Raw genomic sequence first — 15,163 nt, 5'->3', positions numbered from 1 at the left:
GATTCGATTTACTAAGTATTCCAGAATAGTAAATTATTCCATATTGCCCATCCCTACTGAGCGGCTTTATTTGAAGTAACAATCAACTTGAAAATAGTGGCAGATAAGTGATCACCTTCACTGAAAAAAAAATCCCATACAACCCTAACCCTACAAGCAGTAATGGGATGAAGGGATGAATTTTTCAGATTCTCATTTATCAAATCATTAACTTGATTACTTGAATTCCTAAAATTTTATTTTTAAATGGATTCATTGAACCATTCTTAGAGATCTATAAGCCCTAGTCATGAGGTTGAAAAACACTGTTATAATAATAAAAATATCATGCACAAAGGTAAACAATAAACAAAAGAGTTTCCAGATTTTGGTTAAGTTCTGAGTTATATTTAGTAAACTAAATTATTAAAAACGGACTGATACTTTCAGCTGTATTTTATGCTTGTTTGACTGTTTCACAATGATAAATTTGTTTTGTTCGATATAAAGAATTCCATTTTTTGCTTTAAATAATTTATTGTCAGTATTTATTATCAGATATCATACACAAAAAAATCAATATTTGAAAAGGTTTGAATCTTAAGTATAATTTGTCATGAGAGAAGCCTCTTGGATTTACGGATCAAATTGAATTTAAACCCACAGGCCACAACTTCATTCATTCTGTTTTAAATTGGGTTTGGCTAGGTTTATGCCAAACGCTAAAGTTTCTGGTCTTTTTAATGATAGTAGCTATTTATCTAATTGTGGTTGTCTGCGTAGAGACTTGTTCAAAGTAAAAAGTTTGTTAAATGTAAAAAAATGGTTGGTATTTTAACACAATACTAGTCTGTGGAATCCCGAGTTTTTATAGCAGTTCAGTGGCTTTTCGCAGTTTGCATTTGAAAACTGATATATATCATTCTATAATTATCAAATAATTGAGTTTTGCGTTTAAAATAAGAAGGTGAAAACTAGTGACAAGAAATGTTACTTACCAACTGTGCAAGAATGTCCTCTGAACTGTCCTGTTTAAAAAAATATTATGTTAAGAAATACACATATTTAAAATTGATTGAGATGCTTTCTGCATACTTTTTTTACATTTGTTTAACAATTTAAAACCTGTTCAAGTGTTCAGTCCGACCAAGATTATCGGAGGCTTGAAATTTAGGCTTCGTCAGTATTTATTACTCAACAAGCAAGCTAAGAGAATCATTTATCAGATCCTTTTTTGTCTAATTCAGGGGTGGGCAACCTTTTTCGGCTCGCGTGCCAAAATCAGTTAAATTTAGCGACAAAATTCTTCTGCGTGACGACCAAAATTGAAAACAATGCTTTGCCACTTTTAAAGCAAAATTACACAATAATAAACCTTTTGAAAATGTGAGGACATATTCACTATACAAGAGAAATAGATTTGATTACTTTTCTTAGTCTATGTCAGTGAGACTTCTACTGCTGCATTAACGCTAACAGAGATTTTATGTAGGGTTCATATCTTGTACCGTTTAGACCAGGGGTCACTAATCTACGGTCCCCGGGCCGAATCCGGCCCGCAATAACATGAAAAAATAGCGCATTTTTTCCAAAGGGATGTCTCCCCGAGCATCGATTTCCTTGTTTATTTCGTGACATTGGCCAATCAGTAAAATGCAAAACGTGACCTAACAATTATAGACCTTTTCGCATCCGCTCCAAATTTTCAGTTGTGGTTTCAAATAATATCTCGTTTTTGCGATTTTGAATGCTATTCGTTAGTTTTTGGTCGCGATTCAGAAATTTAAGTATGAATCAAATAAGTCAATCATTATTTTTTCGGCGCTCCCAAAGTATGTGGTGCACATCTGGCGGTCCATTTTTCTTCTTAGGAGTCGTAGTTTAATTGCAGTAATTAAAAATTGTCTAGAGATAGCTGTGATGAAATAGGCTAAAATTCTATACCGGAAGGCAGCGTTTCTGCAAAGAATGCACTGTACCGTACACTCGTGGCGCGTGCTTTCATCGAAAATGTTGCCGTTTACGTTTCTCGTGTTAAAATAAACGTCGAACGTGCATTATGCGCTAATAGTACAAGTCACATTAACTTTCCGTACTGCTTACATGCGGATATTCATGACAGCAATTGTTATGTTAACAGCTAACCTCGAGATAGTTGTTAAACATATTGTAGATTTGTTTTACTATGACGTTCTTGATCTGTATTCGGCGATTGAGAGTTTATATTGTTGAATAAATTGAATGGATTTTCCAACTTTTAGAAATTCATTGTATTGCACTGAAAAAAATATTTTTCCGGCCCGTTTCAAAACAGTTTGAGTCATACCTGGCCCGCGGTCAAAAAAGTTTGGTGACCCCTACTTTAAACAAATACACGAACAAATGGTTTCATGTTTCATTGATTCTGATAGACAAAACTAGGAAAATGCACTTCGAATTGCTAGCACTTTCACTAAAGCAAATTTGAAAAAAGTAGTTTGGAAAAATGTTTGAATTTAAACCCACAACTTCATTCATGCTGTTTAAATTTGGGTTTGGCTAGATAATGCTGAACCTTGAAGTTTCTGGTCCTTTCCAAATAAAGTAGATATTTATCTAATTGTGGTTGTTTGCATAAAGCCTTGTTCAGAGTAAAATGTATATGAAGTTTTGAATTTACATTCACACCATTCCATTCTGATGGATATAAATTTTATAACATTTCATTTTGCATAGAAAACTATTATTTTTCATTGAACAATTTTCAAATAATTGAGTCTTGGGTTTAAAAAACGAAGGTGGAAACTAGTGACAAGGAATGTTAACTTACCTGAGGCAGGGGCGCAGCGCATAGATCATCTTCGAATAGTTTGAACTGATAAATAAAAATAACACATTTGGAAATAAACATCAAAATGGACTCGAGATGCTTTCACATTGAATAATACTTGTATAATATTGTTATGCCCAGGTAGCTAGCAATGTTACTATAAACTTGCGATTAGTTTACTTATGAAAATATAGTAAAGTGCTAAGATTACACACAATTCGGAGGGGGATAGCATGGAGGGGAACCCCCCTTTAGATTTTTTTTTTGAAAACTGAAAAAGTCGCCGATAACGCGTACAATTGCCTTCTGCTGAAATCGTCGATTGTTTTCATCAACGTGACATATTTTTTAGGCCGTAAACGCCCTTTACATTGGTGTTCAAATTTTCCACAAATTTGTGCCACGATAACAATGATAATTATTTTATTTTTGTACTCGCACGGAATTGTGAAAACTGGATTAAGTCGCCAATAACGCGTTCGACTGCCCTTTGCTAGAATCGCCGATTGTTTTCATCAGCGTGGCGTGGTATTTAGGTTGTTACCGCATTTATATTGGTGTTTATTCTCTCTAAATCACAAATTTTCGACAAATTTGTGTCGCCGCGATAACGATGATAAATATTTTTTTTGTACCTGCACGCAATTGTGAATTGTGGCAGTGAGATGGTAAAGACAAATGAAGGGGTAAATTTTCTCTCATTTCAACGCGACATGGTCGAGCGAAAGGCACATGCATTTCCAATAAGGGCTGGCATAAAGCGGCGTATATAAGCTTTCCAACGAGATTTAAGTGAAGTTTCTCGCACGTTTGAACAAAAATATTTTTAGAAGGGCTAGCCAAGATGCTCAAAGGGGAAACAGACAAATAGGTTTAATTAAACTCAGCTTATACGCAATGATATACGGTAATCATCTATGATGCATAGACAAGAAAGGTTGAAAAAACTTTATTTGGCCACTGTGTACATTAATCATGCGGTAATGTTGAAGAGCAATCTTTAATATTCTTTGTATCACTTAAATGGTGTAGTGGCGATATCATACGCAGAAAAATGAATAATTTAAATTATGGAGTCTTCCTTAGGATATTATACTCCAAAAAAAAGGTCATACATATAAATAAAAAGATGGGAAACACTATCTGCGCAGTTTTCACTATCAGTGCATTCTTTTGCAAAAACTTCCAGAATTCACCATTTTTTTGTTTATGCAGCGGGAAGGTTTTTAAGTGACAAATAATTCGTGTGCGAGTATGAAGTTGACAAATAAACTGTGTGCGAGTAATTTTGTAACACAATTCACAATGTAATGTTTATCGAATTGGCATTTTATTTTATACTGTATAGTTGGTTGGTAGTTATTATTGGCTGAATTACCATGAATCATTTTTCTGAGCAGCTTTATTTGAAGTAGCAAGTACCGTAACTTGAAAATAGTGGGAGATAAGTGATATCTGTTGCTGAAACTAAAGTTGCATAATATGTCATGCTCTGAATCTTATTTTCAGATCTGCAGTACCAAATCTAATATTGGACACAAGACACTACATAAAAACAGTTATCTCTGAATCCCAGACCAAAAGATAATCCCTGGCTTTCAGGCTGAATGGATTATATTATTTTGAAATACTCCAAACATGTGGTATCCACATTTCAAAATAGTAAATAATTCAATGACTCTCTGTTTCAATGTTTTTTTGAAGCCGTTACCGTTATGTACGAAGGGGAGATAAACCCCCCTTTTGAAAATGTACTAAAAGTATTCGCTGATTTTACACTGATTATATTAAGGAATTTGCTCTCAAAACTTCTGTCCGTTTGGAATTAATTAATAAATAAATACTTCGCATATTTATTTATGGTGGCATACTGGTTTATTTATATATAAGGTTATGCCAGAACTTTGAATTTTTTTGAAAACTGAAAAAGTCGCCAATAACGCATGCAATTGCCCTTTGCTAAAATCTACGATTTTTTTCATCAGCGTGGCGTGTTATTTAGGCCGTTAACGCATCAACTTGAAAATAGTGGCAGATAAGTGATCATCTTCACTAAAAATCAATCCCATACAACCCCAACCCTACAAGCAGTGATGGGATAAATTTTTCAAATTCTCAATTGTCAAATCATTAACTTGATTGCTTGAATTCCTAAAATAATTTTTTTAAATGGATTCATTGAACCATCTTAGAGATCTATAAGCCATAGTCATGAGGTTGAAAAACACTGTAATAATAATAAAAATATCATGCACAAAGGTAAACAATAAACAAAAGAGTTTCCAGATTTTGGTTAAGTTCTGAGTTATATTTGGTGAACTAAACTTCATTCTTCTATTTTACCTAGGTACCGGTAATTGCAAAACAAAACAAAAAATGTTTTAAATAAAACCTATTAAAAACGGACTGTTACTTTCAGCTGTATTTTATGCTAGTTTGACTGTTTTACAATGATATATCTGTTTTGTTCGATGTGAAGAATTCCATTTTTTGCTTTAAATAATTTATTGTCAGTATTTATTATCGAGATATCATATACAAAAAAATCAATATTTGAAAAGGTTTGGATCCTAGGTATAATTTGTCATGAAAAAGCCACTTGGATTTAGGAATCAAATTGAATTTAAACCCACAGGCCACAACTTCATTCATTCTTTTCCAAATTGGGTTTGGCTAGTTAATGTTGAACCTTGAAGTTTCTGGTCCTTTTTTTAAAATATAGTAGCTATTTATCTTATTGTGGTTGTTTGCGTAGAGACTTGTTCAAAGTAAAAAGTTTGTAAAATGTAAAAAAAAGGTTGGTTTTTTAACACAATTCTAGTCTGTGGAATCCCGAGTTTTTATAGCAGTTCAGTGGCTTTTCGCAGTTTGCATTTGAAAACTGATATATATAATTCTATAATTATCAAATAATTGAGTTTTGCGTTTAAAATAAGAAGGTGAAAACTAGTGACAAGGAATGTTACTTACCAACTGTGCAAGAATGAACCTTAACTCGACCTGTTAAAAAAATATCACGTTAAGAAAAACACATATTTAAAATTGACTTAGATGCTTTCTGCTTACTTTTCTTACATTTGTTTAACAATTAAAAACCTGTTCGAGTGTTCAGTCCGACCAAGATTATCAGAGGCTTGAAATATAGGCTTCGCCGGTTTTTATTACTCAACAAGCAAGCTAAGAGATTCATTTATCGGATCCTCTTTTGTCTAATTCAGGGGTGGGCAACCTTTTTCGACTCGCGTGCCAAAATCAGTTAAATTTAGCGACAAAATTCTTCTGCGTGACGACCAAAATTGAAAACAATGCTTTGCCACTTTTAAAGCAAAATTACATGTGAGGACATATTCACTATACAAGAGAAATAGATTTGATTACTTTTCTCAATCTATGTCAGTGAGACTTCTACTGCTGCATTGACGCTAACAGAGATTTTATGTAGGGTTTATATCTTGTACCGTTTAGACCAGGGGTCACTAAACTACGGTCCCCGGGCCCGCAATAACATGAAAAAATAGCGCATTTTTTCTAAATGGAAGTCTCCCCGAGCATCGACTTGTTTATTTCGTGACATTGGCCAATCAGCAAAATGCAATGCTCGTAGTTGTCGTGGATTGTATATATTTTGAGTGTCAGAAAAATCATTATATGCTGAAAATGCGGCTCTTTCAATGAGCGCGATGGCCGTTACAGACGGCACTGGGAATTTCCGATTTTGACCCCCCTCCTTTTGAAAATTCTGGCCGTGGCCTGTTTGAGCTTGAAGTTTCTGTTACTTTCTAAATATAGTAGCTCCTTTTAATTCTAATTGCTTGCATAAAGCCTTGTTCAAAGTAAATGTATCAAAATTTACGTTTACATTCACGCAATTCTATTATGATGAATCCTTAGTTATTTATTATCATATTTCAGTGGCTTTTCATAGTTTGTATAAATAACTGATGTTTTTCATTCTACAATTTTTGAATAATTCAGTCTTACGTTTAAAATACGGAGGTGGAGACTAGTGACCAGGAAGGTTACTTACCTGTGTTGGCATCCAATGGATCTTTTCAATCACAGGGGGGGTCAGCCGCTGAATAAAAAAAATATCATGTTAAGAAATAAAATCAAAATTGACTTAGATGCTTTCTGCGTACTTTTCTTACACTTGTTTGACAATTTAAAACCTGTTTAGTCCTGTTTGCTTTGTCAGTATTTATTACCCAATAAGGAAGCTAAGAGATCAATTTTCATTTGTCACTTTTCGTATTCTCATTTGTCTAATCGTTAACTTGTTTGCTTGAATTACTAAAATAATCTTTTCAAATACAATACAGATAGGTATCGTATGTTTGTTCATCAAATTGGTCTTTTATCTTTTACTATAAAATTAGTTTGGTGAATCACATCAAAGACCTGCCTGGTGGTGTTATGCCCACATATACTTGTTATTAAAGTCACCGTACTTGAAACATTGTGCGATTTAGTTACTCATGGAGTCATTGTAATATAGTAAACTGTTAATATTGCACACAATCCAGGAGGGTAAGGTTGTTTACAAGAATAACTTGACAGTTAACCATCTAGGATGCATTGACATGGAAGGTTGGACAAACTTTATGGAATTAGAAGCCAGTTTAAAGAATATTACCGTTAAGAGATACATAGGCTTAATGAATTTTAGTTGGGCTCAACATATTTGCATGAACAATTTTTTTCTAAATTGGGAGTCTCCAAATCTCCTTATTGATTGATTCTGATAGACAAAACTAGGAAAATGCACTTCGAATTGCTAGCACTTTCACTAAAGCAAATTTGAAAAGAGTAGTTTGGAAAACAGTTCGAATTTAAACCCACAACTTCATTCATGCTGTTTAAATTTGGGTTTGGCTAGATAATGCTCTAGATAATGCTAAACCTTGAAGTTCCTGGTCCTTTCCAAATAAAGTAGATATTTATCTAATTGTGGTTGTTTGCATAAAGCCTTGTTCAGAGTAAAATGTATATGAAGTTTTGAATTTACATTCACACCATTCCATTCTGATGGATATAAATTTTATAACATTTCAGTTTGCATAGAAAACTATTATTTTTCATTCCACAATTTTCAAATAATTGAGTCTTGGGTTTAAAAAACGAAGGTGGAAACTAGTGACAAGGAATGTTACTTACCTGATACAGGGGCGCAGCGCATAGATCATCGTCGAATAGTTCGACCTGATAAATAAAAATATCACATTTGGAAATAAACATCAAAACAGACTCGAGATGCTTTCACATTGAATAATACTTGTATAATAGTGTTATGCCCAGGTAGCTAGCAATGTTACTATAAACTTGCGATTGGTTTACTTATGAAAATATAGTAAAGTGCTAAGATTACACTCAATTCGGGTCTTTTACAAGAATAACTGACAGTTAACCATCCAGGATGGTCAAATATCACATTGTTAGTATTTAATATCCAACAAGCAAAGTTATTAAGAGATTAATTTCACAATTTTTTCGGATTCTCATTTTTCTAATTGTTCACTTGATAGCTTGAATTACTAAAATAATCTTTTCAAATAAAATACAGATAGACATGTTCAGTGGCGCAGCCAAGGGGGGTCGATCACTTTTTATTGTACTGAAATAAATTTTACCTCGTGAGAATTTACAGCAGATTTACGGATTTTTCGACAGATTTTCTCTTTTAAAATAATCGGAGTGGCAGCTTTGCGATTAAGCAGAGTCAATGTTACAAGTACATCTCGAATTTGCAGAATAGCAAAAATACGGATCAAAACAATATACGAGAATATCGGCCGACCGAAGACTTATCGATCTTAGATCGGTAATTAGTTAATAACTCGCTAATTATACGACATAATTAACCCAAAATCTATAGGCTCCTGGTCCGAGGTAAGATGCACGCACATGCAAAATTTGGAGCAGATTCAACCACGCGTTCGTGAGATATCGCGTTCATCTAACAGACAAACAGACAAATACCTATCAACATACTTACCGATCTTAAGATCGATAAGTAATAATCCGACAGACCTAGGGATGGGCAAAATAGAATACCGAATCCGGAGGATTCGAGTACATAAGTATTTGAATCCAATGGAATTCGATAACAGGATTCGGTTTCCGCCTCTTCGGCGACGTGCGTCAGTTTTTGTCTATTGTATTTTCCAATCTCTCGTTTGATTGTACTTATGTTTTCTTGCAAAGGTGGCAGATATCAGACACTGTAATCCAGCTTACATATTCAGAATGCGATGACGCGTTATCACTCTATTTTTGCAGTTTACAGTTTCACTATCTAGTTCGCCTATATCAGGGATCATCAACGCGTTGCCCGCGGGCACCAAGTCGCCCGCGAAGACCATATGAGTCGCCTGCAGGTCTGTTCCAAACTTAAGCTTAATACCGGCTCTTATAAGTAAGCTACATCAATTAAATTTTGTCCTGCTATTTTAGTATAAATCACACTTATATGGGGACTGGGAATGACACTATATTAATTATTTCAACCATCAACCTTATTTTGACGGGTCAATTAACACTCTTCCGATTATGATATCACTTACCACGAACCCGCGCTTTTTTTTGTCCGTTGGTTTGGGGAGCAGCAATTTTACAATTATTGATTCCAAAGAAAAATGGAAGAAAAACGATGAAAAACCCATCACTTTCACGATGAATGGGAGGTGGTTATATTTTTACCGCCTTGAAAACAGCCTGCGTGTGTCTCATTAAGGGGGCGATTGTAGCGACGGCAAAGCTAAGAGATATTTTACATCTTGTCACGCAATCTACCGTGCTAACTATCCACTCACTCACTGGTCAGCGCAGTACAGGCAGATAAAGTTCGCGATTCAAATCATACAGCAATCCTATTTTACAAGACCATTGTTTGATTCCACCTATCTTTGTGAATCAACATTTTTGACATGAACTCAGGATAGGAGGAGATTTACATATTTATCCCGGGGAAGAAGATAGTCGATAAGACGGCCTATTCGTATGGCGAACCACGGCCTCTCGCCCGGTTACCATGTATGGGATTAGTTAGTTATTTATTTCCGGAAGCATTGACTTGATGGCGTAGGAAGCCGTAACTGACCAGCGATTACGTGAACTACCCAACGGCGGCGAGGAGTCCAGCAATCCTCTCGTACATAACTATCCACGCATGGGATTCTAACCTGCTAACTTAACGCTTAACACAATGGGCCACAGCGCCGCGACTCACTCCACCAGGAACAAACACGGAACACGCCTCACTGATGAAAATCTGCGAGACTCGCTCATAGTCAGTGTCAAGTTACACGTCGGAGTATAATACTCTGCAACATTTGATGGTACAACTGTTAAGTCCATTTTATCTTAGACTTGTGCAGAGTGTTGAAAAGAGTAAAGATTGCTCTCCTGACTGATTCGATAGACTCTTGAATCACATAGATTAGTATTTAGGGATCAATTAAAATTTGGAAAAGTTAAAATTCTTATATTCCATTGTCATTATATTCCAAAATCAAATCAAATTCGCCTTCTTAAAATTGTATCCCATCAATATGGTGGGAGAATTCCCACATTTGAATAACAATAAAAATAGAATAGGATTCGGTACTCTGGATTCGATTTACCAAGTATTCCAGAATAGTAAATTATTCCATATTGCCCATCCCTACTGAGCGTCTTTATTTGAAGTAACAATCAACTTGAAAATAGTGGCAGATAAGTGATCACCTTCACTAAAAATCAATCCCATACAATCCTAACCCTACAAGCAGTAATGGGATGAAGGGATGAAATTTTCAGATTCTCATTTATCAAATCATTAACTTGATTACTTGATTTCCTAAAATTTTATTTTTAAATGGATTCATTGAACCATTCTTAGAGATCTATAAGCCCTAGTCATGAGGTTGAAAAACACTGTTATAATAATAAAAATATCATGCACAAAGGTAAACAATAAACAAAAGAGTTTCCAGATTTTGGTTAAGTTCTGAGTTATATTTAGTAAACTAAATTATTAAAAACGGACTGATTTTTCAGCTGTATTTTATGCTTGTTTGACTGTTTCACAATGATAAATTTGTTTTGTTCGATGTAAAGAATTCCATTTTTTGCTTTAAATAATTTATTGTCAGTATTTATTATCAGATATCATACACAAAAAAATCAATATTTGAAAAGGTTTGAATCTTAAGTATAATTTGTCATGAGAGAAGCCTCTTGGATTTACGGATCAAATTGAATTTAAACCCACAGGCCACAACTTCATTCATTCTGTTTTAAATTGGGTTTGGCTAGGTTTATGCCAAACGCTAAAGTTTCTGGTCTTTTTAATGATAGTAGCTATTTATCTAATTGTGGTTGTCTGCGTAGAGACTTGTTCAAAGTAAAAAGTTTGTTAAATGTAAAAAAATGGTTGGTATTTTAACACAATTCTAGTCTGTGGAATCCCGAGTTTTTATAGCAGTTCAGTGGCTTTTCGCAGTTTGCATTTGAAAACTGATATATATCATTCTATAATTATCAAATAATTGAGTTTTGCGTTTAAAATAAGAAGGTGAAAACTAGTGACAAGGAATGTTACTTACCAACTGTGCAAGAATGTCCTCTGAACTGTCCTGTTTAAAAAATATATTATGTTAAGAAATACACATATTTAAAATTGATTGAGATGCTTTCTGCATACTTTTTTTACATTTGTTTAACAATTTAAAACCTGTTCAAGTGTTCAGTCCGACCAAGATTATCGGAGGCTTGAAATTTAGGCTTCGTCAGTATTTATTACTCAACAAGCAAGCTAAGAGAATCATTTATCAGATCCTTTTTTGTCTAATTCAGGGGTGGGCAACCTTTTTCGGCTCGCGTGCCAAAATCAGTTAAATTTAGCGACAAAATTCTTCTGCGTGACGACCAAAATTGAAAACAATGCTTTGCCACTTTTAAAGCAAAATTACACAATAATAAACCTTTTGAAAATGTGAGGACATATTCACTATACAAGAGAAATAGATTTGATTACTTTTCTTAGTCTATGTCAGTGAGACTTCTACTGCTGCATTAACGCTAACAGAGATTTTATGTAGGGTTCATATCTTGTACCGTTTAGACCAGGGGTCACTAATCTACGGTCCCCGGGCCGAATCCGGCCCGCAATAACATGAAAAAATAGCGCATTTTTTCCAAAGGGATGTCTCCCCGAGCATCGATTTCCTTGTTTATTTCGTGACATTGGCCAATCAGTAAAATGCAAAACGTGACCTAACAATTATAGACCTTTTCGCATCCGCTCCAAATTTTCAGTTGTGGTTTCAAATAATATCTCGTTTTTGCGATTTTGAATGCTATTCGTTAGTTTTTGGTCGCGATTCAGAAATTTAAGTATGAATCAAATAAGTCAATCATTATTTTTTCGGCGCTCCCAAAGTATGTGGTGCACATCTGGCGGTCCATTTTTCTTCTTAGGAGTCGTAGTTTAATTGCAGTAATTAAAAATTGTCTAGAGATAGCTGTGATGAAATAGGCTAAAATTCTATACCGGAAGGCAGCGTTTCTGCAAAGAATGCACTGTACCGTACACTCGTGGCGCGTGCTTTCATCGAAAATGTTGCCGTTTACGTTTCTCGTGTTAAAATAAACGTCGAACGTGCATTATGCGCTAATAGTACAAGTCACATTAACTTTCCGTACTGCTTACATGCGGATATTCATGACAGCAATTGTTATGTTAACAGCTAACCTCGAGATAGTTGTTAAACATATTGTAGATTTGTTTTACTATGACGTTCTTGATCTGTATTCGGCGATTGAGAGTTTATATTGTTGAATAAATTGAATGGATTTTCCAACTTTTAGAAATTCATTGTATTGCACTGAAAAAAATATTTTTCCGGCCCGTTTCAAAACAGTTTGAGTCATACCTGGCCCGCGGTCAAAAAAGTTTAGTGACCCCTACTTTAAACAAATACACGAACAAATGGTTTCATGTTTCATTGATTCTGATAGACAAAACTAGGAAAATGCACTTCGAATTGCTAGCACTTTCACTAAAGCAAATTTGAAAAAAAGTAGTTTGGAAAAATGTTCGAATTTAAACCCACAACTTCATTCATGCTGTTTAAATTTGGGTTTGGCTAGATAATGCTGAACCTTGAAGTTTCTGGTCCTTTCCAAATAAAGTAGATATTTATCTAATTGTGGTTGTTTGCATAAAGCCTTGTTCAGAGTAAAATGTATATGAAGTTTTGAATTTACATTCACACCATTCCATTCTGATGGATATAAATTTTATAACATTTCATTTTGCATAGAAAACTATTATTTTTCATTGAACAATTTTCAAATAATTGAGTCTTGGGTTTAAAAAACGAAGGTGGAAACTAGTGACAAGGAATGTTAACTTACCTGAGGCAGGGGCGCAGCGCATAGATCATCTTCGAATAGTTTGACCTGATAAATAAAAATAACACATTTGGAAATAAACATCAAAATGGACTCGAGATGCTTTCACATTGAATAATACTTGTATAATATTGTTATGCCCAGGTAGCTAGCAATGTTACTATAAACTTGCGATTAGTTTACTTATGAAAATATAGTAAAGTGCTAAGAAAATATAGTAAAGTGCACAATTCGGAGGGGGATAGCATGGAGGGGAACCCCCCTTTAGATTTTTTTTTGAAAACTGAAAAAGTCGCCGATAACGCGTACAATTGCCTTCTGCTGAAATAGTCGATTGTTTTCATCAACGTGACATATTTTTTAGGCCGTAAACGCCCTTTACATTGGTGTTCAAATTTTCCACAAATTTGTTCCACGGTAACAATGATAATTATTTTATTTTTGGTACTCGCACGGAATTGTGAAAACTGGATAAGTCGCCAATAACGCGTTCGACTGCCCTTTGCTAGAATCACCGATTGTTTTCATCAGCGTGGCGTGGTATTTAGGTTGTTACCGCATTTATATTGGTGTTTATTCTCTCTAAATCACAAATTTTCGACAAATTTGTGTCGCCGCGATAACGATGATAAATATTTTTTTTGTACCTGCACGCAATTATGAATTGTGGCAGTGAGATGGTAAAGACAAATGAAGGGGTAAATTTTCTCTCATTTCAACGCGACATGGTCGAGCGAAAGGCACATGCATTTCCAATAAGGGCTGGCATAAAGCGGCGTATATAAGCTTTCCAACGAGATTTAAGTGAAGTTTCTCGCACGTTTGAACAAAAATATTTTTAGAAGGGCTAGCCAAGATGCTCAAAGGGGAAACAGACAAATAGGTTTAATTAAACTCAGCTTATACGCAATGATATACGGTAATCATCCATGATGCATAGACAAGAAAGGTTGAAAAAACTTTATTTGGCCACTGTGTACATTAATCATGCGGTAATGTTGAAGAGCAATCTTTAATATTCTTTGTATCACTTAAATGGTGTAGTGGCGATATCATACGCAGAAAAATGAATAATTTAAAATATTGGAGTCTTCCTTAGGATATGATAGTCTTAAAAAAAGGTCATACATATAAATAAAAAGATGGGAAACACTATCTGCGCAGTTTTCACTATCAGTGCATTCTTTTGCAAAAACTTCCAGAATTCACCATTTTTTTGTTTATGCAGCGGGAAGGTTTTTAAGTGACAAATAATTCGTGTGCGAATATGAAGTTGACAAATAAACTGTGTGCGAGTAATTTTGTAACACAATTCACAATGTAATGTTTATCGAATTGGCATTTTATTTTATACTGTATAGTTGGTTGGTAGTTATTATTGGCTGAATTACCATGAATCATTTTTCTGAGCAGCTTTATTTGAAGTAGCAAGTACCGTAACTTGAAAATAGTGGGAGATAAGTGATATCTGTTGCTGAAACTAAAGTTGCATAATATGTCATGCTCTGAATCTTATTTTCAGATCTGCAGTACCAAATCTAATATTGGACACAAGACACTACATAAAATCAGTTATCTCTGAATCCCAGACCAAAAGATAATCCCTGGCTTTCAGGCTGAATGGATTATATTATTTTGAAAAACTCCAAACATGTGGTATCCACATTTCGAAATAGTAAATAATTCAATGACTCTCTGTTTCAATGTTTTTTTGAAGCCGTTACCGTTATGTACGAAGGGGAGATAAACCCCCCTTTTGAAAATGTACTAAAAGTATTCGCTGATTTTACACTGATTATAGTAAGGAATTTGCTCTCAAAACTTCTGTCCGTTTGGAATTAATTAATAAATAAATACTTCGCAAATTTATTCATGGTGGCATACTGGTTTATTTATATATAAGGTTATGCCAGAACTTTGAATTTTTTTGAAAACTGAAAAAGTTGCCAATAACGCATGCAATTGCCCTTTGCTAAAATCTAC

The 15,163-nt window shown here is 34.5% G+C and overlaps 1 protein-coding gene and 1 long non-coding RNA gene across 5 annotated transcripts in view; one reads left to right on the top strand and one right to left on the bottom strand.

Annotated features, from left to right (window-relative positions):
- LOC120348511 (uncharacterized) overlaps positions 1 to 15,163 on the bottom strand; it is a 101,007-nt gene that overhangs the window by 10,470 nt on the left and 75,374 nt on the right. For 3 of the 4 annotated variants that reach the window (XM_078115996.1, XM_078115991.1, XM_078115999.1), the window contains 7 exons: positions 13,184 to 13,228; positions 11,371 to 11,400; positions 7,943 to 7,987; positions 6,816 to 6,863; positions 5,759 to 5,788; positions 2,789 to 2,833; positions 978 to 1,007 (listed from right to left, as the gene is read on the bottom strand). In XM_078115996.1, the coding sequence (XP_077972122.1) occupies positions 978 to 1,007; positions 2,789 to 2,833; positions 5,759 to 5,788; positions 6,816 to 6,863; positions 7,943 to 7,987; positions 11,371 to 11,400; positions 13,184 to 13,228 (273 nt within the window). The remainder of the gene's footprint in view (positions 1 to 977; positions 1,008 to 2,788; positions 2,834 to 5,758; positions 5,789 to 6,815; positions 6,864 to 7,942; positions 7,988 to 11,370; positions 11,401 to 13,183; positions 13,229 to 15,163) is intronic. The other variant, XM_078115993.1, reaches the window with a different exon arrangement.
- The window catches only part of LOC120348253 (uncharacterized), a 37,604-nt gene that overhangs the window by 12,758 nt on the left and 9,683 nt on the right, over positions 1 to 15,163 (top strand). The window lies entirely within an intron of this gene.

The sequence above is a fragment of the Styela clava genome, chromosome 1 (assembly GCF_964204865.1).
Source record: "Styela clava chromosome 1, kaStyClav1.hap1.2, whole genome shotgun sequence".
Classification (NCBI taxonomy): Eukaryota; Metazoa; Chordata; class Ascidiacea; order Stolidobranchia; family Styelidae; genus Styela; species Styela clava.
This window is presented reverse-complemented; position numbering and strand designations above follow the sequence as displayed.